The sequence below is a fragment of the Megalops cyprinoides genome, chromosome 18 (assembly GCF_013368585.1).
Source record: "Megalops cyprinoides isolate fMegCyp1 chromosome 18, fMegCyp1.pri, whole genome shotgun sequence".
Taxonomy (NCBI): Eukaryota; Metazoa; Chordata; class Actinopteri; order Elopiformes; family Megalopidae; genus Megalops; species Megalops cyprinoides.
Window position 1 is genome coordinate 11,302,642 of NC_050600.1, and position 24,552 is coordinate 11,327,193.

At 40.0% G+C, this 24,552-nt stretch overlaps 1 protein-coding gene across 15 annotated transcripts in view; it reads right to left on the reverse strand.

Moving 5' to 3' along the window:
• The window catches only part of LOC118793016 (receptor-type tyrosine-protein phosphatase delta-like), a 387,427-nt gene that overhangs the window by 24,762 nt on the left and 338,113 nt on the right, over positions 1–24,552 (reverse strand). For 5 of the 15 annotated variants that reach the window (XM_036550950.1, XM_036550949.1, XM_036550948.1 and 2 more), the window contains 14 exons: positions 23,527–24,108; positions 22,673–22,818; positions 22,252–22,396; positions 18,965–19,158; positions 18,439–18,465; positions 17,358–17,475; positions 15,947–16,534; positions 15,490–15,590; positions 14,055–14,311; positions 12,921–13,014; positions 9,280–9,489; positions 7,871–8,031; positions 5,070–5,081; positions 2,157–2,269 (listed from right to left, as the gene is read on the reverse strand). In XM_036550950.1, coding sequence (XP_036406843.1) covers positions 2,157–2,269; positions 5,070–5,081; positions 7,871–8,031; positions 9,280–9,489; positions 12,921–13,014; positions 14,055–14,311; positions 15,490–15,590; positions 15,947–16,534; positions 17,358–17,475; positions 18,439–18,465; positions 18,965–19,158; positions 22,252–22,396; positions 22,673–22,818; positions 23,527–24,108 — 2,748 coding nt within the window. Of the gene's footprint in view, positions 1–2,156; positions 2,270–5,069; positions 5,082–7,870; positions 8,032–9,279; positions 9,490–12,920; positions 13,015–14,054; positions 14,312–15,489; positions 15,591–15,946; positions 16,535–17,357; positions 17,476–18,438; positions 18,466–18,964; positions 19,159–20,014; positions 20,321–22,251; positions 22,397–22,672; positions 22,819–23,526; positions 24,109–24,552 lie in introns of all 15 variants that reach the window. The other 10 variants (XM_036550951.1, XM_036550957.1, XM_036550956.1 and 7 more) reach the window with 6 other exon arrangements.

The following is a 24,552-nucleotide window of genomic DNA, read 5'->3' on the forward strand; positions in this document are numbered from 1 at the left end:
AATAATGAAACAAAACTTTCTTAAGCCTCCTTGTCAAAAGTATAAAATTATAGTTTAAGAAAAAATATGACCTTTCTGCTCAGATAACAATTGTAAGATCTCATGTCCAAGTAGAACAAATTGCAAAATCCTAGAACTCACTTCTGACATAATATATATTTTAAATTAACTTGTATATCTAGGGAGATGAAAGATGCAGCGTTGCAAATGCAAAGCCCCCCATGGCAAGTTACAGTGGATGGTGCAAAGAGAGCTGGTTCTGTACAGGAGCTTTTTACTGATGTGTGTATGGGGAAGAGTAAGAGATGGCAGGACACTGTAATACATCTTACAAGGCAGACTCATAGGGCACATACTAGCCTCTGAGACAGCCCAAAGGGAAGACGAGGGCACTCTCGACAGCCCCAGAAATCTCAGTTTTCATAATAGAAGCAGCATGTCATTTTCACACGTCTCCTAAGTCTTTCATCTAGCTAATAACACAAGTAAGCATTAGCTAATGGAAAACTGGCCCCTTTCTTTCTCTCTTGACGAGACGGCGGCGCGTTTCTAACACCCGGGCACTCAAGATCCATTTCCAGCGGCTGACAATGGAAGCGCCACTCGCCGCGGCGTGATGCTAACATCAAGGGCCCTTCATACGAAGAGGTGCAGAAGAAACCACGAGTGAGCGTCGGGCTGGGACTTTCAAAGGGGGATGCGGCTTGATGTGATGCCAATACCGTGGCTGAGAAGTGAATGAAGCCGTGGAAATGGAGATGTTTACAGCTGAGGGAGCAAGCTTCTCTACAGAACAGCTTCATAGGGGGATGGGGCGCAGAACTGATCAGAGAAGTGTCTCAAACAGACAGCCTGATTGGACAGGCTGGAAAGGCTGATTTTAAGTTAGCAAGAGCTTTGTCATTGAAGTTGAGATTCATCTTTAACCTGCACAATAAATGGCAAACATGAATGTTTTAATCTTAACATATGTGCATGTGTAATCAAAGTGATATTTGGAAAAACTTGGAAAAACCATAAATATATATTTTTGCATATTCCTTGCCACCAAAATAGTCCAGAGTGCAAACATGGGGTTGCAATCCTAGTTTTGATAGTCCACCATAATTATCCATTTGAGGGCTTCTGTACAATGCTGTATGTTGACAACATCCACCACAGGTGCCTAAGTGACAAAAATGGAAACTGTCATTTACTTCAGAAAGAAAAGCTATCTACAGCACCAGATATTACTCTTTAAGATACCACAGGTATTGGGAAATCAAACTTGAAATGTCCAATATTTCACAGCAAGGTCAATTGAGGGACATCCATTACTGACTGTCAGCTCTCTTTAGTCTGATGCACACATATGTAGACAGGCATTCCTGATACTTCCTCCATCCAGCAGCACTTATTTTGCCAGCTCTGACATGTGTATGGCTGTTCTTCCATATAATCCGGACATACGCAGCTCCCACGGGCTTTTCTGTGGACAGTAACCCTCAGACTACTGCAGATTGCCTGCTTGTGAATGGTGGCATGAGTGTTTGGCTTGCAGTTTTGCCATGTCACACAGACATCCTGTTCTGAGGGATTTTGTTAGTTTTGACCTGGCTTTTTTTTCCCTTTGGTAACCTGTCTGCAGCATCCTGTCATTATTTACATGTGACCTTGTGTGATATTCTGGGAGAGATTTCACACCGGATGTTAGTTACTGAGGTCTTTAGAGAGGTGTATTTGGTTTTCATCAGTATGTCATAAAAAAAATCATTAAAAATGCACATACAGCACAATATGATGAAAACCCTCCAGAAACAAAAGTATACATGTGCATACATGGTTTAAGAAAAATGATTTTTCACTGTAATGTAATGGCTGATTGTTATCCAATAATGTCTCTCCTTTGTAAAATATATAGTAGCACCTTGTGAAAGGTTAACATATATTTAGCCACATGTGCAAAATTTTAACTTTTCAAACAAAAATAAAAACATACATGGTGTTTGCCACTCCTTCTACAATAAAATATATGTATTTCTTTTTTTGTTAAAGTAAGCTGCATTTTCTTCAGACGTATTTGCGGTTATGCTTCTGGGAATCCGCTCAAGTGTGTGTCAGCCTGAGATGGAGATCGTGACCGTGGTGAGAGCAGTAACAGGAGCTGGAGCTCTTACCAGGGGTTTGGAAGTTGAGGCGCCGCAGCTCCACAGGATCTGTGGGATGATGGGAAGGCATTTCCTTGTTGTTGGGAAGGCTTCCTTTTCTAGCTTCGGATTCAGCTCTTTTCCTAAAATAAGAAGAATGTCCCTTGAGGATACTGATTATATGTAACAATAACAGTAACAGTATAACAATTTTTTATTATCATTGCTGCTGCTTTTACAGTTACATATAACAGTAGCAGTGATAATAATAATTTTATCAATTACTACTAAATAATCTTATGCAATATTGACCTTCAGGAGAGGACTTGTGAATTATGACCCAAAAATGGCTCAAAAAAGGCAAAAAAAATGCAGTGGCAGGATTTGGGTCATGTAACATTTCTGAACAGATGGCCAAACCTTCCTCCAAAAATAATACGCCATACCTCACCCAGTGCAAGTGAGTATGTGTAAGGTTGTTAGTTGTTAATTTTACATGGCAGTTGATACTGAAGCAGTAACTGTTCTTTGTTTTATTGGATCAGTAATTCAGTAAACATGGCTTGAGGCAGGAGAGCAATCTTTACAGAAGCTATATTGAAGCAAATTGCTTCAGGTATACCATTTGTATCCATAGGGTACAGTACACACAGTACACCGAAACATTTTGCTCCATGCTCTCACTTAAACAAATGACATCAAATTCTATAATGGAATTTTAGGCTTATGCGTAGATGAATGATCTGATGGGTTCAGCCTAATCCAAATACATTAACAAATATTAGTTGAGAAATAAAATTGCAGAATGCACTTTGGATTATGCACTTCATTTTAAAAACCTTCCTAAAAGACAGCCCTTAGATTTTTTTCTTCAATACTGTTGAAAAGGCTGTTTATGCAAACTGCTGGTACAAGTTTGAATTGCTTTTAGTCATTTCGAAACGATTAGCCATCTGCAAATGAGTACATTTTGTCTGAATCGAGCAGAAGAGGCTGGAGCAAAGTAAAACATTTACCATTAGCTATTTGTAGCTGTGTGTTACTGTCTTCAACATATGCAATGTGATATTTACAGAAAAAAAAAATCCCAATTTGTAAAAAATCTTTGGCGGTACAGTGCAGACGCCCTATGGTGGGTGAGCTACAACTAATTAGACTAAGTCATATAACCAGTTATAACATGGCTGAACACACAGTCTGGGAACAGAGACTTTGGTGAAAGGATGGGATGAAAAGAGGTTATGACAGTTTATGGAGTTGAGAGGTTATTCATTAGGGAAATGAATACGAATCATTTGCAGAATTAGCAATGCTCTGTGGATTCAGTGTTACTCTCCTCAAGGAGCCATGCAGTTTACGGTATGGTAGTTAACATATGACGATAACAAGCAATGCTCAAATTTTCAAGCAATCTCAAGCAGTTGATCGGTCTCAAGATGGACCTCTTGAGAGCACACAGAGGAACTGAAAGCAGAACATCTGCATTGGTGTCATGAGTGGCTGAATGCCAAGGACTGTATGTGGAAACTCATACAGTCATACAAGACTTTATTTGAATGGTAGGGGTCAAGCTGGAAAGAAACAAAAATGAAATGTTTGGGCTGTAAGCAAGAATGCAGGTCAAACATTGTAAAAGAGGTACAGTACCGGTACAAAGATTGTTCCCGGCCAGTGAGTAAATTTGATTGTGATGTCATACTGTTGAAAAAATATATCTATTTGTGTTTCATTAGCATTACACATCCATGCTACCTTGTATTAGAAAGGGGATGAGGTTAGAAGGTAGTATCACTTGTTAAAGCATGCTTTCCTTTTGGGAAGGTTTAAGCAGGCATGCAACTTAAACTTTGTTCTCTTACACAAGGTGAGGAGTGAAGAGAGGTTTGGGAGGCACTTGTTTAGGGGTCAATTTAGATGACACTTTATCTTGGATTAAAGAACACATTATTATTGCACTAAGCCATTACCAATTGGGTGTGTTTACCAAATAAATTGACCCCTCATACTTAGACAGACATTCAGGCAGTATGTGTTAATGGAGAATGGGCATTGCATCATGGCTTTCTTCTTGTGAGCATTTAAGTATTTTGTTCAGTTGAGCTAATTCTTCAAATATCGGTGAAACAATAGGAACACAAGAAAATTTTCTCTAATAATAATTATAGTATAAGTGGAAAATGACTGTAGAACACAGCTGTAGTACATGAAATCTAACAGTTTCACAAACAATTAAAGGATCATTAAAAAATAAAATAAAAAAGACCATTTCATTAATTGACTTGTAATAAAATCCTGCTGTTCCACTAACGCATTACATACCATGCTAACAAGGCTACTGTATTACTTTTATTATCCAATTATAACCTCCTACATTCAACAGACAGATTTACACAGACTTCAACACCATTTGCTATTTAACAGTGACCACATATAATATATGATTCTAAGGCATGTCAAAGTAGAAATGATCTACTCATGTCTGAAAGGACTTGCGGTGATGGAAATGGCAAGACACTGGCATTCTATCATTGCAGCCATATAGTATCTTTCCACCACATATTTCAAACACCTGCCTTGAACAAAAAAAAAGTAGTGAATCAAAACAAGCTGGCAAGGCAAGAGCTTTTCTGCTGAATTCATATTTCTGTCATACTGTCTGACTGAGGCGAGGGGGCAGAGTTGACAATACCTCCACTGATGCCTTCTCAAAGTGTACTTTCTGCTTCAATAATATTTGCATGGCAAACAGTTGAAGGGCAACAGGGGAGCAGAAATTCACAGAGGGCAAACATGATGGGTGAAAATAAAACAAGGAGAAAAACGAATCTACAGGAATTTGGGGAGCAGATTCTGCTGTAGTTCTGAGGAGAAAAAGGGTTGCAGTGCATGGGTAAAGGTGTAGAAGGTTCTGGAGGTTCCGCCCGTGCTGATCTCACTCCTTACCTGTCTGGTTTGCTGCTCCATTCGTAAGCGACAGGGAAATGAAACAAGGCATAACATGTCACTTGTCACTATGACAACAGGACATTTCTGTCACAGCTGTCTTACAATTAGCAAAGTTAGTAACTGAAAGCTCTTAAAAAGCATAATGGTCAGTTATCATACCATTATGGGAAATATAAGGCGATTCCATTTGCATCACAATAGAAATAATTTCAGTTTGTGTGTCACATTAGTTTCACCTTGGTACCTACACTGCCTTCAATTATACAGCCTGAGGTTGTGGTTATACTCAGAAAACTATAATTGCGAACCAGGTGCTTCCAGAAAGATTTTCCTTCCCTTCCTCTTTACTCCCAGAATATGTCTTTTCAACATTAATAAGGTAATTCAAAATTCTAAATCTGCCAAACCAGTCATTAAAATATGCATTAACAATATGAGATCATATAGTCACGTCATACATACAGTCAACATCAACATATCAGACATAGTGTGTATTATGCTTAATATGTCTCCTTGATTTTATATATTGCTTTAAAACAAACATACAAACAAACAAAAACATTGTTCACCACTGACAATTACAATACAAAAGGCAGGGTATACCACAAATAAAAATAAATAAATAAACAAACAAATAAATAATCTTTTTGATGGTACTTCATGTGGTTATGTGCGTTCAGTGCTATATTTAACATAAGTACAGTAATATATATTGCTGTGATAACTACCTGTCATGGCTGTGATTGCAGGTGAACTGTGACATATGCTAATTTAATCTATTCAGATTCCATATGAGCTGCTTTCCCAGTATCAGAAAGCAAGGAGTACTACTATACTGTGCAACAAAAATAACTAAATAGGGCCAAGTTTTTTGAAGCAAAACACAATTTAACTTGAATTCAGCTCGATGAGTCATTATGCATTCCGATGCTAAGCAGGCTGTAGTGACTCTATAGGTCACAGATGACTCTATCCTCAGTGACAGATGTGAGAGATAGCAAGCAAGGGGAAAATAAATGGATTTTAATAGAAATGCTGATAAATATCTGAGTGCTGACATTATAGAATGTACATCCTGTCTGTCTGGAATTCCATATTTAACATTTGAATTTTCAAGAACAATATGCCCTCTAACCTCTCTATCAATAGGAATGCACACTCCTCTGAATCAAATGGTGACTATATGTAAATCCAATGGATTGAACTCCAGCAAATACAGGTCACTTTTTATTATGGTCTCTGTAGCTCCTAAATGCACATGTACTCAATCACATTTTGACCATCTGACTATGGAAAAACCCACCCTGAATATTAGTGCTATCTGGGGAAAAAAACCGTCTTCATTAGGTACTATTGTACACGTCTAGCTGTACAAATGGATAATATGTTTTCAAAAAGTAACCTATGGAACTTGACCCAGACAAGGGTGTATGCTAAGCAAATTTGCAATGTAATGCATTAAACTTGAGGGTAAACGTGATTGTTTACCCTAAATTTACATTCTTTTCTACATATATGGCTTTAGGAGACGTGAGGTGTGTCAGCTTGCCTAGATGGATGTGAGCAGGTAAATAATACTGTCTTTTTCTGCATCAGAAAATTGATTTTATCCCTCCACTGCCTGAAAGGCTGCATTCAGCATAGCCCACTACATAATTTTAATACAGTGTGCATTGTGGTTGATGACTCATAGGCAGGCATAAAATGCACTAAGAAATTGACATTTATGGTGTAAACAAATGATTACTCTCTCATTAGATTTATCACGGCTTTCTACCTGAGATATAACATGCCTTTTTTGCTTCCTTGAAAAATGCAAAAAAACGCCCTGTTATGATCTGAATTTGTATCGTAAACTGAAAGCCTCTTAAACAGCAACCTTGACTTTCGGTTCAATTTAACATTCAGGGTTTATGATCTACATCTGACTGGGCAGATTTGTATAATTTAGCAGTAGCAATTTATTTGCTTCCTCTTTGTGTGCCTTAAATCAATTTTATTGCACTTTTCATGCTCTATGGTAGCATAGCTTTTGTCCTTTGTCCTAAATGTGAAATACCATTCTATCACATTAAGCAAAAATATGATTATGACAACTGAAATAACACCTGGTCATGCGCCAGAGCATCTGTACAAACCGGTAACATTGACTTTACAAGTGTAATCCGGCAAACCAAACAGTTCTGTTGGTATAGGCTAGATCTGCCTGTTTCATAGGTGTACATATTGTCAATAATTTATATCAACAACAATCTCAAATGCAGCTAAACAAAAATTTTGGCATATACAACATCAGAAAAATAATAAAAAAAAGATCATTTCATGTTTAAATGAACATAAACATGACTGATGATTTGACTACAGGTGGCTAACACACATTTTAGCAGTACCTACAGTACCCTTCAAGGCAATATTCAGATACAGCATCACTCATTTGGAGGAGCTGGAAATGGGACATTTGTACCTCAGTGTCATGCCAGAATGAGTAGCTTAATGCATCACCCCGCTATGATTACCCCGGGGGAGCTCGGTTCAGCTCAGCGAGCTAGCTGTCCTCTTGAGGCAGCGGGCCAGCTGCAGCTCTCACACCCTTCGCAGCTTCGACTCCGAGCACCCCTCTCACGTGAGACCTGAGAGCAGCCTCGGGCTTTTTAACCGCGTATATCTACCGACACACAACATATTGCCAAGCCCGGGTACCGCTGCTGGACACGAACAAGCTGTGACAGGCAGTGGCCGGGCTTTCCGCTAGGTAAAGAGGGGGTCATGCTTGCAGAGACTCTCTCCTCTCCCCTTACCTCTTGTACAGGAGGATGGCAATGACGATGCAGATGATGAAGACAACGGCAAGCACTGGTCCCACTACCCAGATCAGCCCCTCTTCCTCGTCAATGATTGGCTGGGGGTCGATGTCTGCAGAGACCACGGGGTCAGAATAGGGGCTGGTGGCATACATAGTCTGGATGGTAAAAAAATGCAAGTGCAGCCAAGTGATTAACACGTTATACCAGCATGTAAGGGTCATTGTTGTATTCACAACAACCTATAGCTTTTCTTCAGATACTTCAAAACAGCTGAGATGTCCCAAGACAATCGTAGAAGCAAATTATTTTTTTTGCTTCAATTCCACTTTGGAGTAATTTAAATTTTAAACATGGTGCAATGCAACAGGGCATGCTTTTTAAAATGATATTTTTATGATTCGTGGGATGGGAGATCAAAACCACCACATCAGATTAGGGTTATTTCTTAACCGTATCTTGCTGTGGCAAAACACCCTGCAGGCAAGACATCTGACAAATTGTCATGGCTGTAAAAAATTCAGCCATCACATCTTAGACTAGAGATTTCTGAAAGTCTGATATTAAAGCACAGTCTGGATCTGAAGAATCCCATCCTGCACAGGTCAAGGTATGCACATGCATGACGCGTCCCCAACCTCTATTTCCTTATCCTGACATCTTTTAAAACTGCATCAGCTATGGATATTCCACATTAATGAACACGAACATCAGAACATCCAAATGACATGTTCATTTGCTCAGTTTGTGTAAATCAAAAAAGAGAAAAAAATGTACACTCATTACTTTATCTTTTGCATCTGACCTGATTGTCTTAATCCATGCATACAATGGTAAGACAATTACAGGACTTACATTAAAGAAAATCATAAATAACTAAATGAAATATTTGCTGTAAGAGCAGATTGCCTGATGTCTTTTATCTAGTCTACTACCAGCAGCAGTAATAACTCAGGCAGTCCTACAAGCTGGTGCACTGTTAAACCACATCTCATCATGTATACTATTCCCCCTAAAATTTATTTAATCATCGTTCCATCATCCACAGACACCCTGAAATGCCAGAGATAATGTCCCTGGTGCACTGCCATGAAGCACAGCAAGTTATCTAGGCATAGCTCTGACTGGAGGTTTCCATTCTGTTTTACCCAAAGACATGTTTTTTGCCTCAGTGGTGCCAGGCAATCATAGCTATTTGTGTTTATATTGACTTCAGCATGGGTGGATATGGCCACTGGGCAATACCTCTGCTGGGTCATCATTGGTTCAGTGTTTGACTCTGATATGTAACTTTTAGAACAGGCAAAAGATCCCTCATATTCAGTTGCTGGAGGGGGCAAATCCACGTCGGAACACGTTTCTGTGTGCAGCTAGTGCCTTTGAATGCTCAAATAAAGCACACTCACATTTTCAGAGATCTCGAGGACGGCCAAAACAAAGAAAATGTATTCTTGACCGTTTTGGAGCTGCTTGTTTTCAAAGTCGCCATAGATCTTCCTGTCTCCCAGGGTGAACTCGGTGGGGAGCTCTTTGAAGTAGGCAGCGATGTAGGCTTTGGGCTCTGCTTGCCTCCTGAATCGAAGGCTTCTGCTTGTTCTGTTAATCTCTTTGAGCAGCTAAGTGAAAAGAAATGATGGAATCAGTCAATGAAAAAAAAAAACACACACACAAGGCAGTGTAATTCACACTTAGGAAAGGTGCACAGCCCTCCTACCTGATACAAAAGACTATCAATGTTGAACATGGAAATGAGTATATGTATTGCTATTTAATAATATAATGATAATCAAATTATCTTCATGTATCCTATTTAGAAGGATGTTTTTCACTTAGTATGTGTGGCTGCTAGGGACAGGCAACATGAGAAATTCAACAGAAGACTAACAATTTATTTCCTAATTCAGAGCCTATTAGAGACAACTGATTAAAAAATCACTCATATTCTCATTTATACAAATGATGACAATAAACAAAGATATTTTTGACATTATATTGCTGAGGCTGAGATTTTCGACATAACAGCCTTGAGGCCTTCTTCAAAGTTCTCTGGTGCTGGTATATAATTTATATTCATCTCATGAAAGATTCTTTAAAAAAAACACTTAAAATAGCCTTAAATAGTATTTAAATAGCACTTAAAATATTATGTACTATACTGACCCAGCAGTGCTGTGACCTTTTTAAATAAAGTCGGGATTCATGAATCAATCTTGAGGCTTTGCAAAACTGCAGTGTCAATTATGCGGTGGTACATTTTCCCGTGGTTTAACTCCACTTTCCATAATTCTGAATGTACTGTCCACATTAGCAGTGAAAAGAATGACCCGGACAGAGGACATATCCCAGGCTTAATGCTGGGAGAAAAAAAAAAAAAACGCTTGAAGTTCTCCTCAGCAGAATTCATTTTCTAAATAAACACCGCTTCATATATTCTTTCCTCATGATTCCATTCATTTCAATTTTCCGAGCCTTAAACTGAACTTCATCTTTTTTTCCAGAATGTGTGGGAACCACGGTATGGCTCTGACTCTGTAATTCAATTTCTCCCTAAAAGCTTCAATCTTATTAATTTGCCTGTAGGACCTCTAGTTAGACCATTTGAAATCATCAAATTGAAAGTGCAAATTGCTTGAGTCTTGTCTCTCAGCTTGAAACAGATTCCTTAGCCAAATGACACAAAAAGACAAAGCCTTCATCTCTCATACAGTACTGTGCCTTTGGAATGTATTCCAACTGTGCTCGCGCTTTATCTTTAACCTTGAATGGCACATTTAAGCAAGAATTACCTTTCTTCTATTCTTACAAAATAATTTTTATTAATTTTAGTGACAATCTAACTCAAGATGATGTGTTAGAATCATGAAAAAGTAGTCACATTGCTTAATGAGCCACTACTCACAGTTAAGGACTAAGCCTTATAATGGCTGGACTGAATGTTCCCTAAGCAGCAAAGCAAGATTTTGGGAGGCTACCCATATATGTGATTTTATTGGAAGCAGAGTGAGACAGTTGCAGACAGCTTTACTTATTCAGTGAGTAGCTTACAAGGGGAGAAAGTGTTAATTTGGCTCTCTGTTAGCGGCTGCTCTGACTATCACTATGAGAGTCCATTTTCACTTGCTCATAGAGTAACACTAACTCTTCAGGGGACAGGCAGCTCACTTGCATGACCTGTCACACTGAGTGATTTATTTTCACAAGTATCCTGGAGAAACAAGAGGGTCATTGTTTCACTGTTATTTTCCTGCGGAGTTGCAAGCAACATCAAGGACAGAAAGCCATCACCTACAGTACCCTGGCTCCTGAAGACACATCTGAGGCCAATGTGCAAAGAACAATGAATGGTATTGTAACACCATATTGTGTTGTGCCTGTAAGTAACCAATCCTGATATGAAAGGTGCATTTAAGAGGTTGTTTTTGCCCATTGCAAGCTTACTTTGTATTGAGAATATCTCTGCTCCTCATTGATGGTGCTCTCTCAGTTGCAGTTTTGTACCACAGCAGTGCATTGCATAGATGTAACATAGATTCAAACACGTTGAGTCCCAACCCCATGGTGTGCTGACCTGAATGCAAATAATCAGCACTTTGCTGCACAGCTGTGATTCCCTCGGTTGCTTTATACTGCCACAATGTGCAATCATGGGGTAAGACACAATGTATACATTAATGGGGGGTGGGAAAACTGGGAAAACTGAAAGCCGAGGATATGTATATGCTAATATAGACAAGGAGATTGGGTACATCTACATATAAACTAGTGGGAATTAGAGCATGATGATCCAATTTAAGGTGTGCTCCTCAATGGAGAAAATCTGAAATAATTGTCTGAAGGCTCAGCTGTTAGGTAAGACAACTGTTACACCTCAGTGGCGTTGATGGCTGTAGACTCTTAAGCTTACGCTCAGCAGTGGAAGGGACATAAGCCTGATAATGTCTTTGTTCATATTTCCTGTGTCTATTGTCATTTCTGCAAAACCCCTTGCCCTTGGGGAAAGTTTCAAAGGTGACAGCAAATATTGACAAACAAATAAATTCCGAAGGCTACTGTTTGACCATCAGTCACGCCATGATATGTCGTCTGCAAAATCAACCTGACCTCTGAGTCAGAAGTGTATGAGACTGCAGCATGGTTCACTTCAGAGGGAAACCCATGTTCTATGAATGTGCATAAAAAATGTGTGCATGCATGCAGAGTGCATATGCATTTTTCCTTTTGTTTGTAAATACAGACACGAGAACGTACTTAACGTTCCCTCAACTAAACCCTGTCTCATTGATATGCTTTGCTATTACTGTAGCAATGGAGGGATTAGATGCCAACTATGACACAGAATACCCTTCTGAGACAGATATGAAGAATTTTAATGTCCTTGAAAACACATTATACAGTTAGATGATACATCTTACTGAAATTCTGTTTTCTTTGTCTAGTGCCAATTACCTGGTTCTGACACCTGCCCCAGCAATGTCCACAGCAGCTTAGTGGAAAATGTGAGGACAGGCCAGCTGCTGAGTGCCATGTAACATACACAAAAGGGCCTTAGATTTCCTTTCACCAGACCTTTTTCAGGACCACAGACATGTCCTGGAACACTAACATACCAAGTTTGCAGTACAGCTGTGAAGCGCTCACTGAAGCACTCATCGTCTCATAAAGCCTCTCCGTTAATGTGCTCCACGTTCTCGCCCCAGTCCACGTACACGAAAGTGTATCAAATATTGAGATGATCTAAAAATAAATCCAGACCGCCACACGCTGAAGCAGCGGTAATGCATGAATAAGAAGGCTAACATGGGGGCTGCCAGTAGCTCCTGTGGTAATTGCCGCTGTTAGAGTTTGACATATTGTTGCTCTTGTGAAGCACTGGATGTTCTCCTCATTTCCATGTGAATAGAGCGCTCCTGAGCCATTTGCAAGCCGTTAACACGGTCCCACTTTCCAAGAGGCAGCAGAACATGGCCAAGCCGGAGCGGGTTTCTTACTTTCAATTCATTTCCTCTCTGATACCAAGCATGAAATTACAAGCCTGCTGCCCGCATACCTCCTCCAAATTCATTTCATCGGGATTGTCCCAGGGCTTGACAAACTTTCCACCGCGCTGTTTCTTCAAAGGCACCACCACGATGTAGTATCCCCTGCAAAAGAGCAGGAAAGAGACAAGTATATCAGCCTTTGGCCAGCTTGGTGCTCAAATAAATGCTTTGTTTGTGTGGACTGTCAAAGGTAAAGGCAGAGGTTCAAGATTCATCCGGAAGAACTCCTCCAGAGCCTGCTTATTCTCATCCATTTATCAGTTTACATCAATGAGGTGAGCACAAATGACAGAGAAAAAAAACATCAAATGTGACAATAAATTAGTCAGAAATAAGCCATGGTTTTTATTTCATTAGATTCCTTTTTTTTCCTTGTATGGTTTTAACTGAAGCGTGATCAGTGAATTCAAGCAGACTGTCACACCTCACTAGGGCCTCATGGGCTAATTAGGCACCTCAATATGAGCCGAAATTAAAGGGATTTTCATTTATTGGGCTGCACGAGGGTAATAATTCTGCCAACGTTTTTGCATCCTTGCTGGGTGCTGTGCAGCCGGCATCGTCAGGAAGTCAATACGGCAGGGTAATGGGAAACTAATTAGTTTAAATCCTAGCAGGAGCTGCGCTGCACTCCTCTAGAGCGGCTGAAAAGATCAAAATGGGAGATGTTTTGAAGTACCGGTCCACACTCTGATATGTGCCCTGGTCTTTTGTTGATCAGGGGCCTACTGTAGCTGTCTTTAAAAGACCTCACAGATGGTGCATGGCTGCGGAGTGTAATGACCAGAAAAGAGAAACACAAACAATAAGGCATCCTACAGCTGTCTAAGGCCTCTTAAGTCTGCTCTGGTTTTCCGTTCTGATACTCAAATGAAGTCTACACAGTGAGAGTAAAACATTATTTATATTACAGTATACCACAAATATATTACTGGATGAATAATAATTAAATAACAGAGGTGCAGTTGTAAATATGGAAACGGGGACAAGCAAACAATGGCATTTCAATTTGTAGCTAACAGTGAAAATAAGCCCCTAATGCCTTCCTATCATCTGCTCCCAATGCCTTTTGAATTTACTGCAGACATTGAATGCACTGCAGATGCAAACAGGCCCCTGTGGACCGACTCCCCGACACTCACTGCACTTTCTCTGTGGTCTGCACCGAGGGGAGCTCCACGGTCACCATGCCGTCCGAGTTGGTCTTCCCAATCAGGTAGGGCTTGGTGCGCAGGATGTCCGGGGCCGTCATGGTGGACACCCGGTGCTGGAGCCCGCCGGCGCTGTTCCCGCGGTTGGTCAAGAGGAAGGAGTACTGGGTCTGCGGCTGCAGGTTGGTAATCAGCTTCTGGGTGAGTTTCCCATCCACCTCCACGCTCTGGCCATTGTCATAGAGGATCTACACACAAGGGTGACAGGGGTTAACATACATCTAAAAAAAGTGTCTACTGCACAGTTTTGCCCTTATTTCCTCCATTAAAGCATACAGTATCACTACACACCTTTACAAACTTTTAGTTTTTTCATACAGAATGTATTTCACTATGTAGGCAAACTTATGTTGCACATATTCAACTGGCAAAGCAAACCAAGAATAATCCATGCATTAGTCAATAAGCAGTAAAATCATGACGACATAAATAAACATATTTTTAAATGGCAGAGGTTATCTTTTTAAACATGGCTTTTCTTTCCATTATACTTTGATAGATGTCAGAATGAAGATACCTGTCTGGAAAGGATTGGGCTGTTAATGTTTAGCCTACCACACTACATGTTATATTTTATGCCAGGTGTCTGACTGGTCAGTTGCTCTTGTGCAGACAGAGGCAAAAAGAGAGAAATGGACCAGGTGAGAATGAAACAGCAGAACTGTAAATTGGCTAGCAAGTACTAAAGTGATGGGTAATAAATTCAAGCGGCATGCCGCTTTTAAAAAAAAAAAAACAAAAAACGTACCTCTTTGAGAGGTTATTTGAAAAATATGGCAGATTGCTTTACTGGCTACCTAGCTAGCTACTGATGCCTTTTTTCTTTTAGCTAAATATTGAAGCCTTTTGTCTGGGATGAGAGCTACAGTCTAATTACTATTCCGTTTTTTTGCAAGCAACCAAGGGACAATGGTTTGATGGTGTGATGCACTGTAGTTAAACTGGATGAAATGAGCCAACACAGGATGATCCTTTCCAGACTCTGAAGTTAGTATTCCATACTACATACATATCTGTTGGGCAGGCTAACTTTAACATATATGTAAGTGGAGTAACTCAACACCTAGGATTTTGCCCCATAGCAACTTGTGAGACTTCAGGTTTATGATTGTGTTTAATTAGTCAATTAAAACTGGGTAATAGAAAGTTCTATGGGTGCATAAGAACTTAAAACACTTATTCAGAAGCATAATATTGATAATGACCCACTGCAACACTCTGCATCTGGGAAATAAAAATAGTCAAACAAATAACAAAGCATCTAATCTCCTTTTGAGACATTAAATAATATAAATGTAATCAAGTGAACAGACCACAGGTGATACAGTTATTTGAAACGGCGTGGCTATGAACCCAAAGCACTCACTGTGAATGGCTGGGCTGGGTTATAGTTTTCAGGAATTTCCCATGTGAGCAGTACCGATGTCTTCATTGCAGCTTTCACGTGAAAATTTTTTGCAAACACTGCTAAAAAAAAGGCAGTGCAGATGATTTAGACACATCACGGCCACGGCCGCTTGCACCCTGTACAGTTACCGTGGGAAACAAAGACAGATGGCTTACCTGATTATCACCCATTTAACCAGTCATAAATGTAACCAGCCTGGAACTAGTGTGCGTCTGTACTGCCGTCTTACCTTTTTCTCTGGCAGCGACCTTTTTTGAGCAACCCGTGTTAACTCAATTGACTGGACACCGAGATGAGCATGTATACACAGTACTGTACCTTTGGCATAGGATAATCGCAGCCATGCACATTCAGCTACATCACAACACCCTCCTGTTTGTTCTCATGACGGGGGACCAGAGGGGGGAGATCCTACCTTGATCCAGAGGCTGTGTCCTGAACTGGACACTGGGGCTATACGGACCGGAGCCCTTGCTGGTGAACGCACACATTTTAATATCGTATGTGGTGTCTGCTTTTAGACTGTCTAGAGTCACAGTGGACTCGGGTGCTGTTATGAACAGTTCAGAAGGGTTCCTGGGGCTGTTGATATCCTTGTATTGCAGAGCGTATTTGACAATGTTGCCGTTTTGCTCGGCCAGCAGGAGGGGCTTCCAGCTGATCTGGATGGTGGTGGTAGTGGTGCCTTCTGTGACAATGTTTTGGGGGTAGCCGCTGGGCACGTCCTCTGGGGTGCTGATCTCCTTTACCGTTTCTTCCCCAAAGCCCACTTTGTTCCGTGCGGAGAGACGGAAGACGTAGGAGGCTCCTTTGTGGATCTCTTTAGTGGTGTAGTGGTTCTCCCTCTCTGGGAACTCGATGACGGTCAGGGGCTCAACGTCTTTGCGGCCAAACCTCAGGCGGTATCCTTGCAAAGGGCCAAACGTCAGCGTGGGGGGATGCCACTGAAGGAGAGCCGTGCCCATATTGGTGGGACTGACCATGAGCCTGGGCTTTTCTGGCACTAAGAAGAAAGTGATAAAACAGCTCAGGGATCTTTTATAATCCTGAGCATCCAGTTTTATCCAAACTGTAAATCTGAGAATAGCTGACCTTTTATCCATTTTTATTGCACTGTGTTTTGCAAAGCTTGACTTAAAATGTCCTTTTTAATTCTTGATGTTTTGTACCTAGGCCTTTGATTGCAGTTAATGTGAAAAACTAATTTGGCCATGAAGGTTGCTCTGAGTAAATCTGCTCTGATAAATACTGCTGCTAAATAAATAATTAAACACATCAGAGGCCTACTGCTGTTGTCCTTTTAATATAATAAATTCCACCTAGCATAATAACAATTGGACAAAACCCTTTTCTGCTTCCAGCTTTAAGAACACAAAGTTCAAGTTCTGACTTGGCAGCCAGGTTTAAACAGGTTTTCCAGTGCCTCTTATAGCTTGCATAATTACATGTCAAACTGAATGCCTGTTATATTCCATTGAATTCCATTGAATTGTTATTATTTTAAAAGAGTAGTCATAACATGTTGCACAATTCTCTGTCAATTCTGAAATCTCTTCTTTTATTCCCACCTCATTTTGGATTAGTTATTTAGCCTTCATGAACGTTCCAATGTCAAACCGAAGGGTGACTTGAATTTCAATCATTCCCATAATTGAGCTGGCAATTAGTAGCATTCACATCTAATAGGTAAGGGGAAAAGGTCTACTTTGTGTTCCAGTACATGACATTTCTTGGGTTTCACAAATCGGTACAATGCATTTCTGATGATCAGAACTTTCATACCAGATTAATTCAGAGGAAAGACAATCATGACTGAAGAAAGGTACCTGCACCGGTTGTAGAGACTAGCTTGGGCTTGCTTCGAGCTCCATCTCCCTTTGTTGTGTACGCAGCAACTGTGACAGAGTATGTTGTTTCGGCCTGAAGGTCAGTAATGATCATCTCCTGCAGCAAAGACAGCATTTTAGAAAATCTTTCTCCTTTAATCCTTGTTTTTAGACACCAGCTATGTTCAGAGGATCATTTTATCAAATTTTTCCTCCTTTTTAAATTGATTACACGTTTTCCTTCGTTTATGTATGCAATGACTTGGGTAAATACTCCATCTCATCCACATATATGAATATACTGGAGTTCTATGTATATGATAAAATGACTGATACACATTTTCTTCAATACCATCATTATGTCACATCATGTCTTTGGGTAAGCAATTACCACAGTGTTTTTATCACCATCGCTTTAGACAAAGGATTTCACATGATTCACACATACATGCAGAGGAGAATTAAGGATTTTCAAAGGTCAATACGTGCAGGCTTGAGTCAACATGTCAAAAATAAAAAAAGGCTCCCTCATTAACAGCGAGAGTTGCCCAGAAAAGAACCACATATGCACAATCAGACAGATGCTGTTGAGACCACTTGTGTTAGCCAGCCCATGCAATCAGCGGGGCTACGATCCTGGCATAACTTCACCAAAGATCTGATTTGAAGTGGTTGATGTTGAACTGCTGTTCTACACTCTTTTGTTCTTTTATTTTGTATTGTGAAAACGGCTACTTAATTACACAATCAAAGATGTGTCTCAGAAGCTGCATTGTAATTGAGTTATTCAATGTTGTTTTTCACAACTGTAATTGTCCAATTAAAATCATTTCTCAGAAACAAAAAAAAAAACAATTGTTAGTCAAGAAATTGTTAAGTATCTCTGTAAAACAGATTCATTAGGAGCTTTCAAAGAGGTGCAGACTCACAAAACTGAATAAATAACACAAATAAAAACATTGTATCGAGTATGTTCAAACAGAAATAAAATAAAATAAAAAAAATAATAACATTTTTGTCATGCTTTTGTGAATGCCGTAAAAATACAGGGGTCACATATCACATATCCATATTTACTCACATGTTCAGTTGAATCATCATATTCCCACTGATTAAGATTGAAAGGTAGGAAAGAAGAGAAAAACAGGCCCTAAGTACAGGAGCACTAACAGGGACAGAACAGAAGACAATGTACACAAACACAAACTACCCTCCCACCCAAGGGGGATAAATATTACACTCATGTGTGTTTCTTTTTCTGTTTGTTAAAATTTTATTTTCAGCATGTCTGAATAATCTGCCTTGTCATTTCACTTTACACATGAATGGCATACTGCTAATGATCTAAATAGTGTATACTGCATGCTATGCTACTTATACTCTTTTGATTCTAACCTATTTCACTTTACCTCCATAGTGCATTGTGCTGAGAACACCGGCACATTCCATGCATGCACAAACTGTAAGAACAGTCTCAAACTGTGGTAATCTGTTCTTTAACCTGCCTTCAGCAGTAACAAATATGTGTTCATTATTAACTCAAATGAAAAAAAAAAAAGAAATACTATGTGCATGGAATTTCAGTCAAATGAGCCACGGGCAGTTACCTGTGCATCGTCAATTAGGATGTCCTTAATGAAGGGCTGTCCTATGGGCTCCCCGTTTACCATCTTGACGTAATGCACCTGGTATCCTCGGATCTGCCCATGCTGCTTGTTGGGCATAGGTGAACGCCAGATCACTTTAATTGACGTGGAGTTGACAGCCTCCACCTCGACTTTACGAGGGGGACCACTGGGAACTGGAAGAACATCATGGGATAGAAGAAAAGGGTCAAGATTACAGAGACAGCCCCCTCCTGGCCAACTCCAAAGAGTCATATTTGGGGGAAAAAAGGATAAAAGTATCACAAGTGCTGAATGACATCAATATTTCAACAATGGCAAGAAAAAGAAAAACAAAAAACAACCCCAAAAAAGGTCTGACATCTGACCTAACATTTTGAGAGACAGTAAAAAATGGGATTGGTGAATTAAAAATATGAATAAAAATGTAATTGTTGAAAAATAAAATCAAGAAACTGCCAAAATGAGATGCTTCAACAATGAAAGCATCCCACAAGAATTTGGCAATGAATAAAAAGAACAAAATAAAAACAAATAATTTTAAAAATGCTATCTGTGGCCAAAAAGATTTCCTTCCATCTTCAGTTCTTCCCACTGTCTGATAACTTGGCTGTTAGTCAAGTTGAGGGGAAAAAAAAAATCAAAATATGAAAAAGTGACAGTTGGGATTGAGGGAAGTGAGAGGCCTGTAGCGTTTTCACAGAGAGAGAAAAAAGAAAAAGTTATACCACATTGAAGTTGTAATTGTGTGGAATCAGTAAAAAGTGAAAAAAAAATGCCATTGAGCCTTAAAAGCCATACAAAAAATCTGGGCAGCAAAAAAAAAAGATGTCGGAAGGGTCCAGGTTAGTCATTTGAGTTCAAAAGGAGATTAAAAGTGATGTCAGGAACAGGTGTAGTTAAAAGTGGGGAAAAAGCAGTGGGTCAGGGTGAGTGGAGGAGCTGAGGAGGTGAGGATAGTTGTTAGAAGCTTCTAAGGTTTTGAGGACTACATGACTAGTGATCTGTTGCAGCAGCAGGAGCAAAACATACCATCTTCGTCGGTGCGGATGAGCACGGGCAGGCTTTCGGGGCCTGGTCCAACATCAGTGTGGGCCCTCACTGTCACACGGTATTCTGTCCATTTTTCCAAGTTTTCCAAGAGGTACTGGGAGCTTTCGGGGGGAAGGTCAGATATTTGGCGGGAAGTTGTGTCCTCTCCCTCAGTGGCGGCGTACTGGACGGAGTATTTGGTAATGATCCCGTTCTGTAAGTCCACTGGTGGCGGCAGCCAACTTACCAGAATGTTGGTGGAACTGGGGCTAGAGCATTTGACATCCTGAGGAGGTGCTGAGGGCTCTGATTGGGAGGATTGTGAGGGGGCGGGGTTTTTATTTAATTGATCCGATAGGCCGTTTGTTTGTTTTGTTGGTTTGTTTTGAAATGGGGTTCAGAGGTATGTTGAGGTCACAGTTGGCATGGAAGTGATGGTGGAAACAAACAGATGAGAAAAAGAAAAAGGGAACAAAAATGAAAACATAAAATGGAAACGGAACACAAGGACCCAAATTACGCTATCAAACAAATGGTATTCAATAGTCAATGAGTTTTTTTCCAGACCACGTTGACAAAACAAGGCAAAACAAGCACTTGGCTTGTCAGTGAAAATCAACTAAAACAATGAGTGATGGGAAATATAGAAACATTGGGGGGACACTGAAGGGAAATGATGTAGTAAAATGAACCCTTAATGATTTACAGCAAAACCTACCTCTTTAATGTAAATCATTACATTCCTCTCCAAAAAAAAACCCCTAAACTCCACCCTCCCCCTTTCAATACCTTACATCACAACATTTTCAAAGGTGATTTTACTCAGACTAAAAACAATGCAAAACTCCCTGTAGTAAGAAAAACCAACCAAAATAATAAAAAAAAGTTGCACTACTAAAACTTTTCCAAGCAATTACCATCAATCCAAAATAGTAAAGGTTGATGTGTCAACTTTAAGAATGGAAAATGCTGTATTGGTCACCAACCTTTCCGAAGCCTGTTGGTTTGTGGTAAAAGCCTGATAGCACAATAGTGAGCATTTAAAGGACAGAAGACTGATCTCTTATAGTCTCAACACATGACACAGACATGTTTTACAGACAGCAGCAGCATTTACCTCCCAACTTCAGATGAGACTTGCTGAGCTTTGGACTGTAACTTACAGTATACCTACCTGTTCTCTATCTACTTTCACTGTGACCTCAGGTTCATATACAGATACACAGATATCCAAAACACTTTGGAGCCCCATAGGCCCAGTTATCAAGATAAATGGTTACATAATATTTTAACAAATTGAACAAATTATTCAGAATGTAATCCGAACATTCTTTTTCAAGTTTCGTAACTAAATCAGTGTGTTTGCATGTACTTGTTCAAAAAAGTAGGTAACATCTTTACTGCAGTAAACCTGAGGTCAGTTGCAAAATCACACTCTCCAATGCTCTCTGAGTGTGTTTGTGTTTGAGCTTTCATTCTTTTTTAATCAAATACATCGGTCAGATTCATTTGGTTGAGTGATAAGGTCTTTTGATGGCACTGACTGGAGCAGCCCGTTGGTCTCAAAAGAAAGCACGCATGCTGCCTAATTTCCTCAGAAAGCTCAATCACAGTATGCTAATGTGCATCGGAGCTGATGTAGAAGGTCAAGAAACAAGGTTTTTGCATTTCTATATTGTCCATAGACACACAAACACACATACATTTATAATGAAATGAAAGGCAGGTGAGGGTTTTTGAAGAAAAAATGAATAATTCAGGATATCTATTTTTACTGCTTTATGGGATGTATTAAAAAAACTTCAAAATTTCAAAGATATTAAGTATTTCTGCAAACTATAACCTTGTCAGTTGACTCAACCAGCATCCAAGGTTGTCTACACAGCCCTTTCAAAGTACCAACTGTGTTCATGGAGCAGTTGGGAGAGCTGTAAAGAATCAGTTAGTAGCAAATCATATGATTCCATTTTCAAAATAGTCTGATTCTGATCCATATCTAACCCAAATAAGAAACATTTACCAAATAAAGTGATATTTCTCTTTAGGATATTGTTACTTTTGGACCAGTTTTAAGCATTGCCACATCATGATCGGTTTGAGGATGATTATAGGTGTAAAGCAGCCAGTTAAAATCAGTTGGGATCAGTAAGCATTTGAAAACGGAATACTCTTTTATGTAAAGCTCTCATTTCCGGACCATGTTCAATCTTTAAATTTCATGAAGGAAGAAGACCTACGTGTTTGGGGGGTCTCAGCAGATATCTCATTGGTGTATGCCCCAATGCCATGCTTACTGCGCGCAGCAAGCAGGAAGGTGTAAGTGGTGAAAGGTTTCAGGTCCTTCAGCAGAAACGTGGTGGTGGGTTCGAAGCTGATCCGTTTCTGTTGAGAGAATTATGGATTATGGATTACAGATTTTTCCACCAACATTCCACTAACATGTTGACCACTTAAGCAATGTGACATTTAAACTATGGGATTTCACAGAGCAGACATAGAATCTCTCAAATTCCCAGGGAGTTTGGCAATTGGCCATACGCTAACTAAATGAATGAAGTTGTTAGTCAAAGCAGGACCCTTCTATTTTAGATGAGGCAGACATATCCAGAAAATTCCTGTATACAATTGGCAGATATGAACAATGATACTAATAGTTACCTCTTCCTTGTCATCCCTTTTCTTGTAGAGAAGTTCATATCCTGTGATTTGATTATCCTGTCCATTCTGTGCTGGGGGTATCCATGACAATAGAATACTTGTTTCTGATTTGGCTTCTGCCTTGAAGTCAGTCGGCTGTGAAGGAACTGCAAATGAAAATAAAATTCAGATTCTAATTGATGGAATTTCATTAAAACGTTCAGAATTATATATAACATCTTTCGAAGCAGTCATACTATTGCAGATTTCCAGCTGCTGAAATGAATACATATAAATAATATAAATCCATGAATACTACTACTAGTAGCATTATAATCACAATACTTGTTTTATGAACAAATAATTAGAAAAAGACTATTTGTCCCCAAAAAGACAAAATCTCACAATTTTCCTTCTGAAGACGGTGCAAAACACTGCTGTCACTGAATTTATGGTTTTAATTTAAAATGACGTGAAGCACTGTTGAGTCCTTTACAGTGCCAATAAAGGAAGATCAAAAGATTTGACATCCCTGCACCCCTAGGAGATTCCCAATGTTTACCGCTCTGGTTAAAGATGATGACACAGCCTTTTTAGCTGCTGCATAAAAAAAGAGTAAAATCCCAGAAGGGGGAGGCACGGTATTGCTCAAGCACTCCCCTGATACCTTCCTACTGTTGTGCCATGATGTATTTTTTTCTCGTTTTAGAAGTCAGACAATAAAACCTCCCTCACTGATAAGAGAGCTTTCTGCATCCTATGGACCAAACACAGACATAAATATACACAGTCTCTCTCTCTCTCTCTCTCTCTCTTAGACACACACACATACATACACACACACACACACACAAACACAGAAACTCACAGCTCACCTCCTGTTTTAGCAATAATTTGCAGGTCTGGAGAAAGGGGTCCATCTCCCACAGAGGTGAAGGCCAGGACCTTGATGTAGTAGGTCTTGTTGGGGGTCAGCCCTTGGATGGTGAGGAAGTTGGCCCCGCGGACAATCTGCTTCTCCCAAACGTTCACATGCTGGCTGGGCTCCATGGTGTAGTAGACACGGTAGCCCATGATTTGGCCGTTGGCCTCCTCGGGTTCATCCCAGTGGATAATGGCGGTGGTGCTGCTTAGCATACGACCCCTGACCTGCCGCGGCGCTGTACTGGGGGCCTGCTCAGCGGTCTTGGCTTCAATAGCCTCACTGGGCGGGCCACGCCCAATGTTGTTCACCGCCACCACCCTGAACTCATAGTCCGAGTAGGGGCTGAGGCCTCCCACACTGTAACGTGTGGTGGCCACCCCGTCTATCTCCTTGTAGGTGTCCTCAGAAAACTTGGACTTGTGCTGGATGATGTAGTAGGAAACAGGCTCTGGGTTCCCAGAGTCCCATGTTAAAGTGATGCTTGTGGCTGTCCTTTCTGTCACCATGGGGGTCCCGGGAGGCTTGGGCAAAGCTGGGAAGATGACAAGATGGCTTCTCAATGAGATTTTTTTTTTTTTTTTTTTTGTGTGAGTGAGTGTGGGGTAAATGTTGAAGGACATTGCTTTGGCTTCCTTCGCTTCAATTGGCTATATCAGTTGTTGTTACTCTATTTGAACTGAAATAATACTGATAAAAGGTCCATTGCCCTTGAAAATGCCTTGGAGAGAAGTCCTGGGGTGCAGACTGCAGCAGGAGGTATTTTTCAAAGATCTTTAGAGTGTTTTTTTTTGTTTGTTTGCACATTCTCTTAATAATTTACTTTCTGTAATTTATTGTTTTAATTCGCAGAGCAACAGCATGTGAAACTGGAGATATGAGGGCTATTTATTTTCTTTATAAGTAATCTCTAGAGAAAAATTGTGGGAAGTTACCAGCAGCGTTGGTGATATTGTGACTAATTCCTTTTTTGTTATGT